Source organism: Ursus arctos, unplaced genomic scaffold (assembly GCF_023065955.2).
Source record: "Ursus arctos isolate Adak ecotype North America unplaced genomic scaffold, UrsArc2.0 scaffold_5, whole genome shotgun sequence".
In the NCBI taxonomy this organism is placed as follows: domain Eukaryota; kingdom Metazoa; phylum Chordata; class Mammalia; order Carnivora; family Ursidae; genus Ursus; species Ursus arctos.
This window is the reverse complement of record NW_026623067.1, coordinates 50628966-50646606: the sequence shown is the minus strand read 5'-3', so window position 1 is coordinate 50646606 and position 17641 is coordinate 50628966. Positions and strand designations below refer to the sequence as shown.

At 36.0% G+C, this 17641-nt stretch overlaps 1 protein-coding gene across 10 annotated transcripts in view; it reads right to left on the bottom strand.

The window, feature by feature from the left end:
* The window catches only part of IPO11 (importin 11), a 210538-nt gene that overhangs the window by 72452 nt on the left and 120445 nt on the right, over positions 1 to 17641 (bottom strand). For all 10 annotated transcript variants that reach the window (XM_026498905.4, XM_026498899.4, XM_057307430.1 and 7 more), the window contains 2 exons: positions 4296 to 4391; positions 3506 to 3619 (listed from right to left, as the gene is read on the bottom strand). In XM_026498905.4, the coding sequence (XP_026354690.1) occupies positions 3506 to 3619; positions 4296 to 4391 (210 nt within the window). The remainder of the gene's footprint in view (positions 1 to 3505; positions 3620 to 4295; positions 4392 to 17641) is intronic.

Sequence of the window (17641 nt, the reverse complement as noted above, 5' to 3'; positions counted from 1 at the left end):
TCTCAAGAAACTGAAAAATGTTGTGTGTGAGGAACGGCTGACCAATGAGCTCCGAAAGGAGGCTCAGAAGTGGCTAAAGGAGTCACGAACCAGACTACGGCAGGCCTTTGTAGGCAAACCTACATTAGACAGGTTAGACTTCCTCCTCAATCTAAACAAAATCTCAAAACCGAGGTTTGCAACAAGGATGTGATAAAATCCTATGTACATATTAGAAAACTCTGCATGGTTGCTCTGAAGTAAACGTTCAGTAAAGTCTGAAAATTCTAAATAGGACAAATGGAACAAACCTTTTGTACAAAGATAAACCAGTAATACTACTCAAATTATTCAGCTACAAACATTTTTATTATATCTTTACAATTATTTACCCTGGAAGCATATAAACATTATGAAAACAATCTTAGTACTGAAAATATGCATTTGCTGGACCCCCCTGAAACCCCACTACAATCGAAGTAAAGATATATAAAAAGCAAAGGAATAATCCCATAGGGTCTATAAAGAAGAGAAACTACATTGGGTAAAGATGGCAACAGTGTTTGGAAGATGGCGGGTGGACGAAAGAATGGTAAGTGACTGGGCAGAACAGAAAAGCCCGAAACCAAGCTGCCTGCCAGGGGAGTAACAATCTAAGGTACGCAGCTTTGGTTCTGAGAACCCTGCAATCACCAGGCCACAAAGAAGGCAGACGTGAGGTACAGAACTCAAAACAGGAAAACTGACTGAGAATCTGTATAAGGAACAATTAGAACCTTATAAATCCCCTTTCCCACTCCCACATAAAATGAAAATCTAGATCCTGAACAGTGAGACACCCTCATCAGCAAAGCCCTTTCCCCACCCTGAGTTCTGAAACACTTGTTCATACCCAAAGACAGGCTACCCCTGCAGGAGAAAAAGGGAAAAAAGGGCCTACAAATACTTTTATTTTCTAGGAAATTTCCTTACAACAAACTATCATTCTTCAATACCCCAAGGCTCTAAGCTCTAAATTAGGTGATCAGTCTAAAAAGTTCTCTTTATTCACTCAACATAAACAAGTAACTCTGAAAGACTGAATAACAAACGCTTGGAGTTTGACAAACTGTTCTAACAGTGACTTCTGCAATGAGCCCAGCTCCTCTCCCATAGATATAAAGTCACTCTCAATTTAACTTGGCTTACTCTACTATATCATACTGTTTTCAAGTGTTGAGAAATCTTTCTCCAAGATCCCTGCTTCCTTCCAAGCTCTCTAGATTTACTGGAACTCATTTGCCTAGCCCTATTTAATTCTTGCATATATTTTTGATGTTCTTCAGAAGTGTGCTCACCGTCAGAAGGAGCCATTCGAACCAGAATACTATTTATTTATTTTATTTTTTTTTTTTTAAGATTTTATTTATTTATTCGACAGAGATAGAGACAGCCAGCGAGAGAGGGAACACAAGCAGGGGGAGTGGGAGAGGAAGAAGCAGGCTCATAGCAGAGGAGCCTGATGTGGGGCTCGATCCGTAACGCTGGGATCACGCCCTGAGCCGAAGGCAGATGCTTAACCGCTGTGCCACCCAGGCGCCCCCGAACCAGAATACTATTTAATTCACTTCATCTCTACACTCAAAAAAGATGGCTTGACATGTTTTGTCAAATTCTCTGAGGGGAAAAAAAAAGTCCTCTTCATAATGAAAAATGAAAAGAGAAACGATGAGAAGTATTCCATGAAAAGCCTGTGCTCTAAAGACAGGACTGGAAATAAGTCTGAACCAATGATACCAGGTCTTTCCTCAATCTTTCACGCTGCCAGTGGGTTCCAACAGTACCAGCAGTAGCCACAGTTCATTATTTCTTTTCTTTTCTTTTTTTTTTTTTTTAAAGATTTTATTTATTTATTTGACAGAGATAGAGACAGCCAGCGAGAGAGGGAACACAGCAGGGGGAGTGGGAGAGGGAGAAGCAGGCTCATAGCGGAGGAGCCTGATGTGGGGCTCGATCCCATAACGCCGGGATCACGCCCTGAGCCGAAGGCAGACGCTTAACCGCTGTGCCACCCAGGCGCCCCCACAGTTCACTATTTCTTAATAGGAAATTAAGCCCAGTGGAGGCGGCCTATGCATGGTGCTGATGATTGTACATTATGAATATGTTTAAAAGTATTGAACCATATACTTCAAAATCGTTGAGGATAAATTTTATGTTATATGTATTTTATCACAAAAAAAAAAAAAAAACCTGGAAAAAAATGTAACATAGTAGATACCTTTTCTCTTCCCACAGCACACTGAACCTATCTCTGACATAGCATTCATACTATTATTGTGCAATTGCCCGTTCAAGTACTCTCTCCCTGAAGGTTACTCTAGGATTGTCAAATCAAGTGTCTCCAGTGTATAGTGTAAAGTGCCTGTTCCAGGATGGACAGGAGGCAGCACAGTGTGGTCACTGAGATATCAGGCTCTGAACTCAGGTTGCTGGAGTACATAAAGCAACTCCATCATTTACTAGCTGTGTGAAATTGAGCAAGTCAGTAAATCTCTAGAAGCCTCAGATTTCTCATGTGTGAGATGGAAATAAAAATACTATTATCTCAATGGATTTTTGTGAGAATTTAGTATAATACATGACATTTATATTGTTGTTAAATATATTGTTATTATTAAAATCACTCAACAAATTTTGCTGAACTCTACTGAATAAACTCATTTAACTGTTTAATTACCCCATCGCAGTTAAATTTAATAAACGTAATGAAAAATCTTACCTATCTATTCATCTAAACCAAGGCTAGGATTTCTAATTAGATTATACCTAAATCTAACTCTAGAAAAACTATGTACGTTCTAAAATTTGCACTTTCTTGTTCTAGATTTCTTTGAAGTAGAAATAGTTTTGTTTCACAAACCAAAAGATTTTACAAATTGCCTCCATTCTAAAGACATCATTCAAGTACTTTCAATTTTCTACATCTTATAAATCTTAAAAGATTAAGGACTTAATACATAAAAAACATATTTTAATATAATGTATACAGTCTCAAGCAACCAACTCACTCAAGAACCTATTCTATACTTTCCCTGGTAGTTGGTTTCAGTTACAGTATTTGTTAAATAAGACTTTGCTGAAAAAGTCACTTCCCATAATGATTATGTTAGAAACTCACCACATGACATTAAGAGTAAGTTCAATAAAGGAATGGAACAAAGATTGTAAATAATTATATGTAAAACATTTGTTTCCTTTTAAGTGTGAGTAAAAAAAAAAAATGCAACCATGAATGAATCAAAATTCCATCTTACGATTAAGCAGAATAAAATTGACTATGATGAAAGAGAACAAATGTAAATTTCAATTGCCATTCAGAGATTCTTTTTTCTTTCTTCTTCAAAATCAGAGGTACAATATAAGGTATTAAAGTTTTAAAATATAAAATTTTAAATACAAGAGTTCTGTAGATTTATTATTTCCCCAATTACTTCCAATCCTTATTTGAAAAGACTTTCTTCAATGTAAGTAATTTGATTCTTACCTCCTGATTAAATTTATGTGCCATCTCATTAAGAAGTGAAGAAAAAAAACTAGTGTTTTGTAGCAGGACTCGACCCATAACTCCAAGATATGTTGACATCACAACAGGATACCTCTGTATAATCAAAATACAACACACATAAAATTATATCAAGGTATGAGTATAAATATGACTATGAACAATCACAGACATGGTAACAGTCAACAGGGATATAAAATAATATTCTCCTTCAAAATCGCTTTAGGATATACTGCCAGTATTACCTGAGTTATAACTTTCTAAATATATGTCAGACAATGTAATATACATGTGCTACATATATATATGATGTGAATTTTAAAGACAGAGGAACACAGAAAGAATACTTACCAACGGCTTATTTATTTATTTATATTACTGTAAATACTCGTATAATACATGGTTATGTGGATCCACTTAAGAGACTGACTTAGAAAATAACTGGTATTTTCATATATTCCATATGTACTACAACTCGCACTGTTCTTTCCCATTACTCTTTGTGGATGAATACACATGCATTTCAGTGAGAGATTTATCAAAAAGGAAAAAAAAAAAAAAGAAGCTATAGTTTGTGGATAAAGAAAAGGCCAAGCTATATAATTATCCTGAAAATTACTTAATTTACTTAAAAACAATTCAATAATAAGAAAAGCTTTCTTTTTATATCTAACAACAAAGAAGAAATAATTTTCCAAAGAAGAAGGAAAAATAATTGAAAGTAGAACCCTAGAGTCCATTACTACCCTTAGAAGCTTATGGAAAATCTTACCTCTCCTTCTATAATACCTCTGAAAACACAGGGTAGAATCGGTTGAAACATTTGTGGACCTAATACTGGGTTCACTTTAAGGGCATTTTCCACAACCTAAAAACCAGAAAGACTCAATGGTAACACTTAATAATCCAAGTCACTGGTTCATGTAAAATACAGGTAAAGAAAACAATGTATTAAATATCACACACTAAATCTCAGAATACACACAAACACACAAGGTATTCAATATTCTGGCACTAGACACACTTTTACAAGACAATCCATTAAAAACGGATAGGATATAAAATTTGATGTGAAGTGTATAATAGACACATCTCGCATAGAATTATATAATCACACCCTAATAACAGGTATCATGTTGTTCATTATTACATTTGCATTTTAAACAGATAGCCCTTACAAAATGGTGCACTAATAGAGTCAGCAAAACGCATTTCAAAAGTGTTGGCTTTTTTGTAATAAGCGAAACAGTATGGTACTGGCATGACAACAGACACACAGATCAGTGGAACACAATAGAGAGCCCAGAAATAAACCCACGATTCTATGGTCAATTCATCAACAAAGGAGGCAAGAATATGCAATGGGAAAAAGACAGTCTCTTCAACAAATGGTGTTTGGAAAACTCAAATAGCTACATGCAAAAGAATCAAACTGGATCTCTTTCCTATACCATACACCAAATAAACCTCAAAATGGATTAAAGACCTAAATGTGATTTCTGAAACCATAAAATTCCTAGAAGAAGATGCAGACAGTAACCTCTTAGACATCAGCTGCAGAAACATTTTTCAAGATATGTCTCCTTTGGCGAGGGAAACAAAACCAAAATTCAACCACTGCAACTACATGAAAATAAAAAGCTCTTGCATAGCAAAGGAAACCATCAACAACAACAAAAAGACAATCCAACTTATACAACTCAACACAAAAAGAAAAATCAAAACAAAATAACAAATAATCCTATTAAAAATGAACAGATCACATGAATAGATATTTTTCCAAAGACATACACATAATCCAACAGACACATGAAAAGATGCTCAATCATACATCATCAGGGAAATCCAAATTAAAGTCACAATGAGATATCATCTCACATCCATCAGAATGGTTAAAATCAACAACACAAGAAACAAGTGTTGACAAGGATGTGGAGAAAAAGGAATCCTCATGCATTGTCGGGAGGAAAGCAAGCTGGCGCAACCACTGTGGAAACCAATATGGAGGTTCCTCAAAAACTTAAAAACAGAAGTACCATTACTGGCTATTTACCACCCCCCCCAAAATTAAAACACTAATTCGAAAAGATATGTGCACCTTATATTTACTGCAGCATTATTTACAACAGCCAAGATATGGAAGCAACCCAAGTGTTTACCTATAGATGAAAAGATAAAGAACACGTGGGACACACACACACACACACAAATATTACTCTGCCATAAAAAAGAATGAAATCTTGTAACTTGCAACAACACAGATCAATCTAAAGGGTATAATCCTAAATGAAATAAGTCAGAGAAAGTCAAATACCTCATGATTTCACTACTGTGTGGAATTTAAGAAACAAAACAAAGAAAAAAAGAGACAAACCAAAACACAGACTCTTAAAAACAGAACTGGTGGTTACCAGAAGGGAGGTAGGTGGGAGGATGTGTGATATAGGTGAAGCGGATTACAAGTACACTTACTGTGTTGAGAACTGAGTATGTATAGAACTGCTGAAAACATTATATTGTACACCTGAAACAGTATACGTGTGTTAATTATAAAAAAAGGGGGGGGGGGAGTTGGCTTTTAATAGAGAAAAGTAAAAAGTTTAGTAAAAACTAAACTCACTGTCCAGAAATCAATCTACCTGTAAGTTTATCAATAAATTAGACAAAAACAGCTTGTTGCATACATGTTGCTTATATATTGAGAAATAATCTTATTTCATTTATAATATAATTATATAGGTTATCAATCATGAGCACTGATTGTCACAGGTAAAAATTCTGAAGGATGAGTGAGAGTGTTTCCCTTTATAACAACGACAGCATGAAATTCAAGCAGAGTGAGATCTTTTTATTTTTGTTTTATTTTTTAGGAAAATAGGAAGACAGTAGTCAGGAAGCAGCAATGAGGACCAAGAAGGAATTTTCCATGCTTCCAGCCCCACTCTTAAGAGCGAAGGAATGAAAACAGACACCATATGAGAGGGTTATAAGCAAGTACTAATCTCAAGGCAGAGCCAAGTTGCCCTTAAAACTTGCAGCAACATTTCTGAAGGGTGACTATCGACATTCTGAGTGGGACAAGGATTTATTGTTCAGGACTACTACATGCATCGAGGGGCTTTTAGCATCTCTGGTCTCTGTTCATTATGTGCCGAGAGCATGCTCCAAACATGATCACTATCAAATACATCTCCGTGCAATTTGAAACATTCTCAAGGTAGGCAAATAGTACCCATGGATGACAGCATTTCTCTAATTTTCAGCAAGAGGTAAAGGGAATGTCCAAAGGAAAGTTTAAAAATACAAAAACTTTTACAGTGGGCCAAGTACTGTGCTATCTACTAAAAGATAACAGGATAAAAGTTATCACTGTTTCTGATTAAAAGCAACAGGAAATGAAATTCAGAAAATAATTAAATCTGACCTCAATAAAGATTATTTTTAAAAATTTGGAATAAAGATGAGGAAGATGTAGATAAGCTAGTAAACTAAATCTCAGAAGTTCATATCATCGCAAAGTCTCTATTTTAGGTATGAATGGAAAATAAAGCCATCTGCTGACGGTTAAACACATATTTAGTTTCATTTCCTCCTGATACCCTACTATAATTACAGTATAAGGATTTTAAAGGGAAGGGGAGGAATTTTAAAAGGACCAAGGGACGAGAGACAAATACTCAAAGATATAAAGAAGAAATTCAAAAAGTGATCAGGTCACAGAGAGCTAAAATCTGAGGAGGCAATGGACAGGGTGGAGAAGCCACTTGATTTCTGGCATCTCTGTCTTCTCCCTATCTCTCATCAAAACCCGCAGAAATTAGTACCTCCTTTGGAGAAGAGGGAAAGGAAAAAGCTAAAAATAAGACTGATTAAAAGTCTACGTAAGGGAACAAGTTGCCAGATATTCCCAAATCTGCATATCTGGGCAACTGACCATCTCTCCCGGCAGAAAAAGATAAGTGTATTATCTTTAAAGGGTCTAAAAGAGTTTCCAGATTAAAAGGGCCCAGTTGTGCCCAGTACAATCAACTAAAATAAATCTACAAGGCACATCGCTGTAAAATTTCAAGACACTAGGAACAAGAGGAAGCTACAAGCCTGGGGAGGAGGAAGAAGGTAGGAGAGTCAGAATGGCTCTGGAAGAGACTTGGACAAGGAATTTAAAGTAATAAGTTACCCGACGGGTCGATGTGTCTGAACATACTGAGCAAAGATTACTGGCAAAGAATGTAGTGTGTATAAGAAAATAACACTAAAAAAAAATATTAACTCCTAAGATACATAAGTTTGTGCAAAAAAGGAGAAGCAATCACACATGTAGATCATTATGACTTTCAGAATATAAATTCACTTACATGTATCATTCAATACAAACCAGCTGTCAGTATGCATTTTCTTTACATATTAAGATATCGTCATTATTGCATAAAGGATCCACAAATATATCAGGGCTTAAAATGGAATCCTTGTATTCGAAAAGGTTAAGAACCACAGCTAGGGAAGATGAGATTATTTCTGAAAAATTATGTTGGAAAATGCTATTATCAGACTTGGAGACAGAGGTAGTGAAACAGAAGCAAGAGAAAATTCAGAAAGTAGAACCGGTAAGATTTAGAAAACCAACTGAAGAGTTAACCAAAGGTGAAGAAGCTGTAATTGCTCCAAGTTTGTATATTTGGCCAATGGGTATAACAGTGGTCCCACTAATAATAATAAGGTTTTGCTGTGGACATGATGACCCTGAGATGTGATTATTTCGACACATGACACTTTACAGTCCACTTTCCAAGGAGGATATAGCAGTTTTGACTTAAAAGCCACAGAGCTCATAGACAGAGCACATAAGCAGAAAATCGACAAACAAACAAGAGCTTTGAATGCCATACTCGACAAGTTGGACCCCATAGACATATATAGAACACTACACCCCAGAACCAAAGAATACTCATTCTATTCTAATGCCCATGGAACATTCTCAAGAATAAACCATGTTCTGGGTCACAAAACAGGTCTCAACCGATACCAAAAGACTGAAATTATTCCCTGCATATTCTCAGACCACAACGCTTTGAAATTGGAACTCAACCACAAGGAAAAATTTGGAAGAAACTCAAACACTTGGAGACTAAGAACCATCCTGCTCAGGAATGATTCGATAAACCAGGAAATCAAAAATCAATTTAAACAATTTATGGAGACCAACGAGAATGAAAACACAATGGTCCAAAACCTATGGGATACTGCAAAGGCAGTCCTAAGGGGGAAATACATAGCCATCCAAGCCTCACTCAAAAGAACAGAAAAATCTAAAATGCAGTTTTTATATTCTCACCTCAAGACGCTGGAACAGCAACAGAGCGACAGGCCTAATCCATGCACGAGGAAGCAGCTGACCAAGATTAGAGCAGAGATCAATGAATTAGAAACCAGGAGTACAGTAGAGCAGATCAACAGAACTAGAAGCTGGTTCTTTGAGAGAATCAATAAAATTGACAGACCGCTGGCAAGACTTATCCAAAAGAATAGAGAAAGGACCCAAATTAATAAAATTATGAATGAAAAGGAAGAGGTCACAACCAACACCAATGAAATTGGAAGGATTATCAGAAACTTTTATCAACAGCTTTATGCCAATAAATTAAGCAATCTGGAAGAGATGGAGGACTTCCTGAAAACCTATAAACTACCAAGACTGAAACAGGAAGAAATTGATTTTTTAAACAGGCCAATTAATTATGAAGAGAATGAAACAGTGATAAAAAACCTTCCAAAAAATAAAACTCCAGGCCCGGACGGTTTTCCTGGGGAATTCCACCAAACATTCAAAGAAGAAATAATACCTATTCTCCTAAAGCTATTTCAAAAAATAGAAACAGAAGGAAAGCTACCAAACTCATTCTATGAGGCCAATATTACCTTGATCCCCAAACCAGGCAAAGACCCCATCAAAAAGGAGAATTACAGACCGATTTCCCTAATGAATATGGATGCCAAAATTCTCAACAAGATCCTGGCTAATAGAATCCAACAGTACGTTAAAAAGGATTATCCATCATGACCAAGTGGGATTCATCCCTGGGATGCAAGGGTGGTTCAACATTCACAAAACTATCAGTGTCATAAATTTTATCAGCAAGAAAAAAGCCAAAAATCATATGATTCTCTCAATAGATGCAGAAAAAGCATTTGACAAAATACAGCATCCTTTCCTGATTAAAACCCTTCAGAGTGCAGGGATAGAGGGTACATTCCTCAATCTCATAAAAACCATCTATGAAAAGCCTACAGCAAATATCATTCTCAATGGGGAAAAGCTGGAAGCCTTCCCCTTAAGATCAGGAACACGACAAGGATGCCCACTCTCACCACTATTATTCAACATACTACTAGAAGTCCTTGCAACAGCAATCAGACAACAAAAAGGAATAAAAGGTATCCAAATCGGCAAAGAAGTCAAAATGTCTCTCTTCGCAGATGACATGATACTCTATATGGAAAACCCAAAAGAATCCACGCCCAAACTGTTAGAAGTTATAGAGCAATTCAGTAATGTGGCGGGATACAAAATCAATGCTCAGAGATCAGTTGCATTTCTATACACGAATAACGAGACTGAAGAAAGAGAAATTAGGGAATCCATCCTATTTACAACAGCACCAAAAATCATACATTACCTTGGAATTAACCAGAAATGTAAAGGATCTATATTCTAGAAACTACAAATCACTCTTGAAAGACATTTGTGTCTAAGAAGACACAAAAAGATGGAAAAATATTCCATGCTCATGGATTGGAAGAATTAACATAGTTAAAATGTCCATGCTACCCAGAGCAATCTACACTTTCAATGCCATCCCGATCAAAATACCGAGGACATTTTTCAAAGAACTGGAACAAATAGACCTTAAAATTGTAGGGAACCGGAAAAGGCCCCAAATTGCCAAGGAATTGTTGAAAAGGAAAAACAAAGCTGGGGGCATCACAATGCCGGATTTCGAGCTGTACTACAAAGCTGTGATCACAAAGACAGCATGGTACTGGCACAAAAACAGACACATAGACCAATGGAACAGAATAGAGAATCCAGAAATGGACCCTCGGCTCTTTGGGCAACTAATTTTTGACAAAGCAGGAAAAAACATCCGGTGGGAAAAAGACAGTCTCTTCAATAAATGGTGCTGGGAAAATTGGACAGCTACATGCAAAAGAATGAAACTTGACCACTCTCTCACACCATACACAAAGATTAACTCCAAATGGATGAAAGACCTCGATGTGAGACAGGAATCCACCAAAATCCTAGAGGAGAACATAGGCAGCAACCTCTACAACATCAGCCACAGCAACTTTTCATGACACATCTCCAAAGGCAAGAGAAACAAGATAAAATGAACTTGTGGGACTTCATCAAGATAAAAAGCTTCTGCACAGCCAAGGAAACAGTCAAAAAAAAACTAAGAGGCAGCCCACGGAATGGGAGAATATATTTGCAAAAGACACTACAGATAAAAGACTGGTATCCAAGATCTACAAAGAATTTCTCAAACTCAATACACGAGAAACAAATTAACAAATCATAAAATGGGCAGAAGATATGAACAGACACTTTTCCAATGAAGACATACAAATGGCTAACAGACTCATGAAAAAATGTTCAAAATCATGAGCCATCAGGGAAATTCAAATCAAAACCACACTAAGATACTACCTTACGCCAGTTAGAATGGCAAAAATTGACAAGGCAGGAAACAACAAATGTTGGAGAGGATGTGGAGAAAGGGGATCCCTCTTACATTGCTGGTGGGAATGCAAGTTGGTATAGCCAGTTTGAAAAACAGTGTGGAGGTCCCTTAAAAAGTTAAAAATTGAGCTACCCTATGACCCAGCCATTGCACTACTGGGTATTTACCCCAAAGATACAGACGTAGTGAAGAGAAGGGCCACATGCACCACAATGTTCATAGCAGCTCTGTCCACAATAGCTAAATCGTGGAAGGAGCCGAGATGCCCTTCAACAGATGACTGGATTAAGTAGCTGTGGTCCATATATACAATGGAATATTATTCAGCTATCAAAAAGAACGAGTTCTCAACATTTGCTGCAACATGGATGGCACTGGAGGAGATAATGCTAAGTGAAATAAGTCAGGCAGAGAAGGACAATTATCATATGGTTTCTCTCATCTATGGAACATAAGAACTAGGAAGATTAGTAGGAGAAGAAAGGATAAAGAAAGGGGGGTAATCAGAAGGGGGAATGAAGCATGAGAGACTGTGGACTCTGAAAAACAAACTGAGGGCTTCAGAGGGGAGGGGATGGGGGAATGGGATAGACTGGTGATGGGTAGTAAGGAGGGCACGTATTGCAAGGTGCACTGGGTGTTATACGCAACTAATGAATCATCGAACTTTACATCAGAAACCAGGGATTACTATATGATGACTAACATAATATAATAAAAAAAAATTAAAAAAAAAAAAAAAAGCCACAGAGCTCAAATTATGACTACCTCCACTGAAGAAGGCTCCTCTGTAAACCTAGGATCAAAATCCTCCTGCACATTTTGATCAGCAACCAGTGCTTTCTATTCTAAACAAAATTTTTAAAAATGCATCTAATGGGGGCGCCTGGGTGGCTAAGTCGTTTAGTGTCTGCCTTTGGCTCAAGGCGTGATCCCAGGGTCCTGGGATCGAGCCCCGCATCGGGCTCCCTGCTCCACTGGGAGCCTGCTTCTTCCTCTCCCACTCCCCCTGCCTGTGTTCCCTCTCTCGCTGTCTCTCTCACTGTCAAATAAATAAATAAAATCTTAAAAAAAATGCATCTAATGATTTCAGTGTTAATAAACAATTTTACAGATTTAAAGTGAGATGTATGTACACCCTCATGGACAAGCAGCTTCCACAAGCAAAGAACTCCAAAGACAACGGATATGATCAAAGATACTTAAAGTAAGGTAATTTACAGTAATTAATAGAATTTAACTCATAACTTACTCTTCTTGGGAGGGGAATCATTACGTTCTCAGGGATCTTAGCTTGTTTGATGTGTTTTAATCAATTTAGTTTCATTCTGATACTCAAACTGTCCCAACATTAGCCATGTGGGAGCTCCTTCAAATTGATTCCTGCATCCTTTTGACAGAATCCCACCTTCTCTTCCTTCTGGCACAAAGAGATCTCTCCAGTTTATCTTGAGTATCTCTTGTCTGAACTCTGGGCTCAACCAGCAGGAAACAATATTTACAGACCACAATCTATGCTCTGGGACATTTATTGCCACTGGATTGACACTGCTTCTAGGTCTTTTACTTAGACAGCATTAGGATATTTATTTTCTTTTACTGTAAAGTATATAACGTAAATTCACCAAATCCAACGGACATTACAGCATTTTATATAAATTCTTTGATCTTATATTTCCATCTTTCTCATACATCGAAAAGTCTCAGATTATAACAACATTAACTTGTTTCTAATATATGTAACATTCCACATATATACTTAAAGGTTTCAAAATAACCATATAAATCATCACTAATAACAATAACACTGCTGAATGCAATTTATAATCTCCTTGTGTTTCCCTCTGTTCTGATGTATCCCACTAGCAATCCACATGTAAAATACTATATATTAAAATTACTGGAAATATTCTTCTCCGATGGCTACGGTACCAACACAATAATAGATTCAAATGTTTTAGCTTGTTTTTGATCTTTAGGAACTGCTTTTTACTTTATTATTTTAAATCATGTAAAATATCTATTTGGCTCCAAAAACCAAAGAAAAAACCAGATACACATCCTGAAAGATTAACCTTCTATCCTCTCTCCATCTTCTACCTACATAACCACCTTTGTTAATTTGGCTTGTTTTTCTATTGCTCTGTAGGTTGCACTCTTTAAACATAAGAAAACTTAGGACACTGGTCTTTGTTTAGAGTCTCGGAATCACTCTAGCACTGTATACAGAGGCAGTCTTCATTTCTTTCTAAGCTGCACAGTACTCGTCTGTGTGGTTTAATAAGTTGGGGTATGTCCAATCATCTAATTACCTATTATAAATTATTTTTTACCAGCATTTTGCTATTACAAATTAAACCTCTGCACTTTGGCTTTAATCCATCCCTTTTGTAAATATACTTGGAACAGACTATGTTTTTAAAATCCCTGTTAAAAAATGCAGGCTTTTAGCTAGTGTTTTGCACTCAAACTATTTCCTGGCTTTAGGCTTACATTGCAAACAAAGTGGTTAATAGCATGGATCCTGAAGTCAGAATGCCTACATTTATATCACAGCTCCAATACTTACTAGGTGTGTGACCTTGGACAAGGTATTTACCTCTTTGTGATTTAATTTCTCATCTGTAAAATGGGGGAAAGAACAGTACTATCATCATAAGTTTATATGAGGACTGAATGAACTCTATGTGATGTGCTTAGAAATGTGTAGCATATAGTAAATGCTAGTATTATTGCAGAATAAAGTATACCTTAAAAATATTTGTGCCATCTTAAATAAGCCTTACCACAGTGAATGAAAGCAACGTGGCTTATTACTACTTCATAAGACCATGACAAGAGAATTTCTAAACTCAAAGTGGTATGTATACATATAGACAAATTTCAAATTAAAGAGAAGTTAACAATTCAAATTTGAGTATTTTTAGAATATAATTGTATTCACCTAGATAATTTGTTCTGACTCACAAAATATAATAAGCCTATTTTTGCTCTTAGCTATTTTTTCCAAAAGCAGGCATACTTGTCTCTCTATCCAATTTTTGTAACATTGTAATTTTCTGCTTCAAAGAACTAGCAGTTACTTCCAGATACTGTCAGAAACAAGTACAACAGTGACATTTAGCCAAAAATATATTTAAAATGTTTTATGGCATACTATATTAAGAAACAGTATCTGAGAGGTATTAAAAATGAAAATAATGAGTTAATATTAAAAACTATTACTATTATACCTTTACTGGAACTCTGAGAATAGGAGAAAGTCAAAAATTTTGAGAGTTCTCTTAGCTTTCAAGTAAAGGCATAAAAAGACCACTGTCCTAAAATATTCATTTAAAAAACAAATAATTTATTCATGATAATTAGCATACTCCTAGTATTTATCATCAATTAAATAATAAAATCCAATTTCTGAGATTTCAAATAAAATGTACTGGTTTAGCTACAGCAATGTTTACACAAAAATAGTGTTAAAATGTTATTAGGTGGCCAATTTTTAATTCAAGTACTTATATCCTATCAATGAACTGTTGGCATAACTATAAGTTGGCTTAATTTGTAACTTATGTTAAATGATACAAATATTTTAATTTATATTTGTATGATAAATGATTTGTGCTGAATTTTTAAATCAAATATTATTAGGTATAACTAAGAAACAATATCACCTTCTTTCACATCAAAGGAAAAAGAAGAAACAAAATTTTTTTTTTCTAGTAAAGTTGTAAGGGTGGTGTTATACATTATATAAACTTGGAAATTTTCATAATAAAAATATTTTAAAAGACTATGCTACTATTCTGGAAAGCAAGCAAAAATTAAATACAATTAATTTTAAAGGGCCAGCTGAGATATATATTTCTTGATAAAAAATAAATCTCTATCATTGTGTAAATAGCCTGCTTAGTTTTGAAATTTTATCTAATGTATTCTTCATTTTAAATAAACACTTATCTAGAAGAAATGGTCAAAGAGAGAGAATAATTTGTTTTTTCTTACAGTCAAAAATATTAACAACCAAAGAAATTATTCTGCCCCAAAAGGAGATTATATAATTATATAATTAGACAACTATTTAATTATACAGTTAGGTAAAAATAGCCAACAGTTAACATTGATAGTAGGCACTGTTATAAGTGCTTTATACATGTAAGCTCCTGGGATCCTTACCTCAACTCTAGGATACAAGCCAAGTTTTCAACCCCATTTTATAGATGGAAAGTGAGGAGTAGAGATGAACTTGCTCACTGTACATGGCTGTGAAGCAGCAGAGCCCATACCCGAACCCCGGCAGCTTCACTTCAGTCTACAGTCTGACCTACTAGGCTCTACTGCTCTACTGCCTCTAATTATGTGCTTTTGCAAGAATATAATTAAAAATAAACAGTAAAAAGAAAGTAAACATTCTCCTTAGGACATATCCTTAAAAACCTGCTTCATTTTTCGAATGAATTTCACAATGCCCATTTCATATGGCTCGGAATAATATGTCTTTCAGTAGTTACTAAAAGTACTACAAAAGCAGGAGGGGGAGAAAACCACCTTCAACCCAAACTTTTTCTGAGGTGTTTAAACATAAACAAAAACCTCTTTTCCTAATCACTTAGAATATATAGATTAAAATTTAAAAGAGGATTTCAGATAATGCAGTTACAAATTATTAAAATTTCATACGGCACAACCCCTTTTAAAACAAATGAGAGCGCTGAAGCCCCGAATATACTCAAGAACTGCTTAAGAAGCAGAGCTGGATGTGCAAACCCAAGCGCAGGTGAAGAGGAGAGTAACACCGGAAACGGGCAGCTAGTATGCGGCAGGTGGCATTTCTACTGGATGCAGAGGCATAACCACTGTGCGATCCTTAACATAAGAATTACGGATTCCCCACGCTTCCAAATCACTTACATTGTAGTATGCATTCAGAGGAAGGAGAATACATACTTTACTGAAGTTAGGATCATGGAAAGGCTAGAGGAGAAAGAGAAAGACACAGACACACACACACACAAATCTATAAAGACAACATCAAAATGACATGGCAATTTCCTCTCAAATTTCTATCACTTCCACATAGCCAGCCACTTTTTCCTCAGCTAGAATTAAGGCCATAATGTTGACTCCTTGTTATCTCTTCTACTTCCAGAAAAGAAATTATCACCAAGGCAAAAGATGAAGCTAAGATTACGTAAGACAGATGAGGTTCCTCAGTAAAATTCTATATTTCTACTACGTCAGTTTGGAAGGGCATAAATGCATTAAAAATTCACAAGAACATTTTTGTAAACATGTCCAATGTCACTTGTAATGTCTGCAGCTTAGAGAATACTGTGAAAACAACTGGGGTGAGGACTGATAGACACGTGGCAATAGACCAGGCCTCAAGCACCCAGAGTCTCTACAAGCCACAGATTTCTGTAACTACTCCTTCAGAGACCGAACTTCTTCTTTCCTAACAGAGGCTTACATTCATGCTTTAATCCTACACTAAAAAAGAAACTAAAGAATCTATGGAACTAAAATCAGAGTTTTATCATATTTTACTGTATGTGCCCTATTTTTAGTTCACAACATTATCTTGGTTTAAAGTTTCTGCTGTGATTTCAAATATAGAAGAGCAAACACGGACAATATGGTGAAGTCAGCAATGGGTTTGATAAATGGACTTCCTGGGAAAAAATTAGAATTAACCAAAGATCTTTTTATTTCAACTCCTGTTAAAAGCCTTTCTATATTATAAGAATTCTCTTAAAGCCTAAAGACATTGTTCTAATATATAAGTGAATCAAGAATCTTAAGTATCAACTTTAACATCAGTAATGAAGAATTCATTTAAGGATGAATACTGAGATGAGTAATCTTCATGCCCCCAACCCTGTAGAAAGTACAAATATTCTCATCATCTTGCAACGTACCTCTGCCTCAAGAGTGACAGGTATCAGGCAGCTCTAACCTTGTCTCCTTTGTAACTGAAAACACCAGTTCCCTACACTTCTCACCTGATTATCTACAGCTTCAATCACTGCCATTTTTGCCAACTCTCTCAGAAAACAAACTCCTGCCCCTCTTTCAAGCTTATCTTTCCACAAATGCTCTTGACAGGAAATCCCAATCCCTTGTATCATCTAGAGCCATCCTCCCTTTTACTGGATCACTTTCATCTACAAAACCTATTCCAAGCAAGTCCTCCATACTTCATCCCCACACACAAAAGCCATCTTTTCACTTTTTAACAGTAAATGCTTGTTATGGGTTGAACTGTGTCTTCCAAAAAGATATGCTGGAGTCCTAATCCCAGGTACCCATGAATATGATTTGAAACAGCATCTTTGCAGATGTAATTGGGCTAAGATGGTATTATTAGGGTAGGTCCTTAATC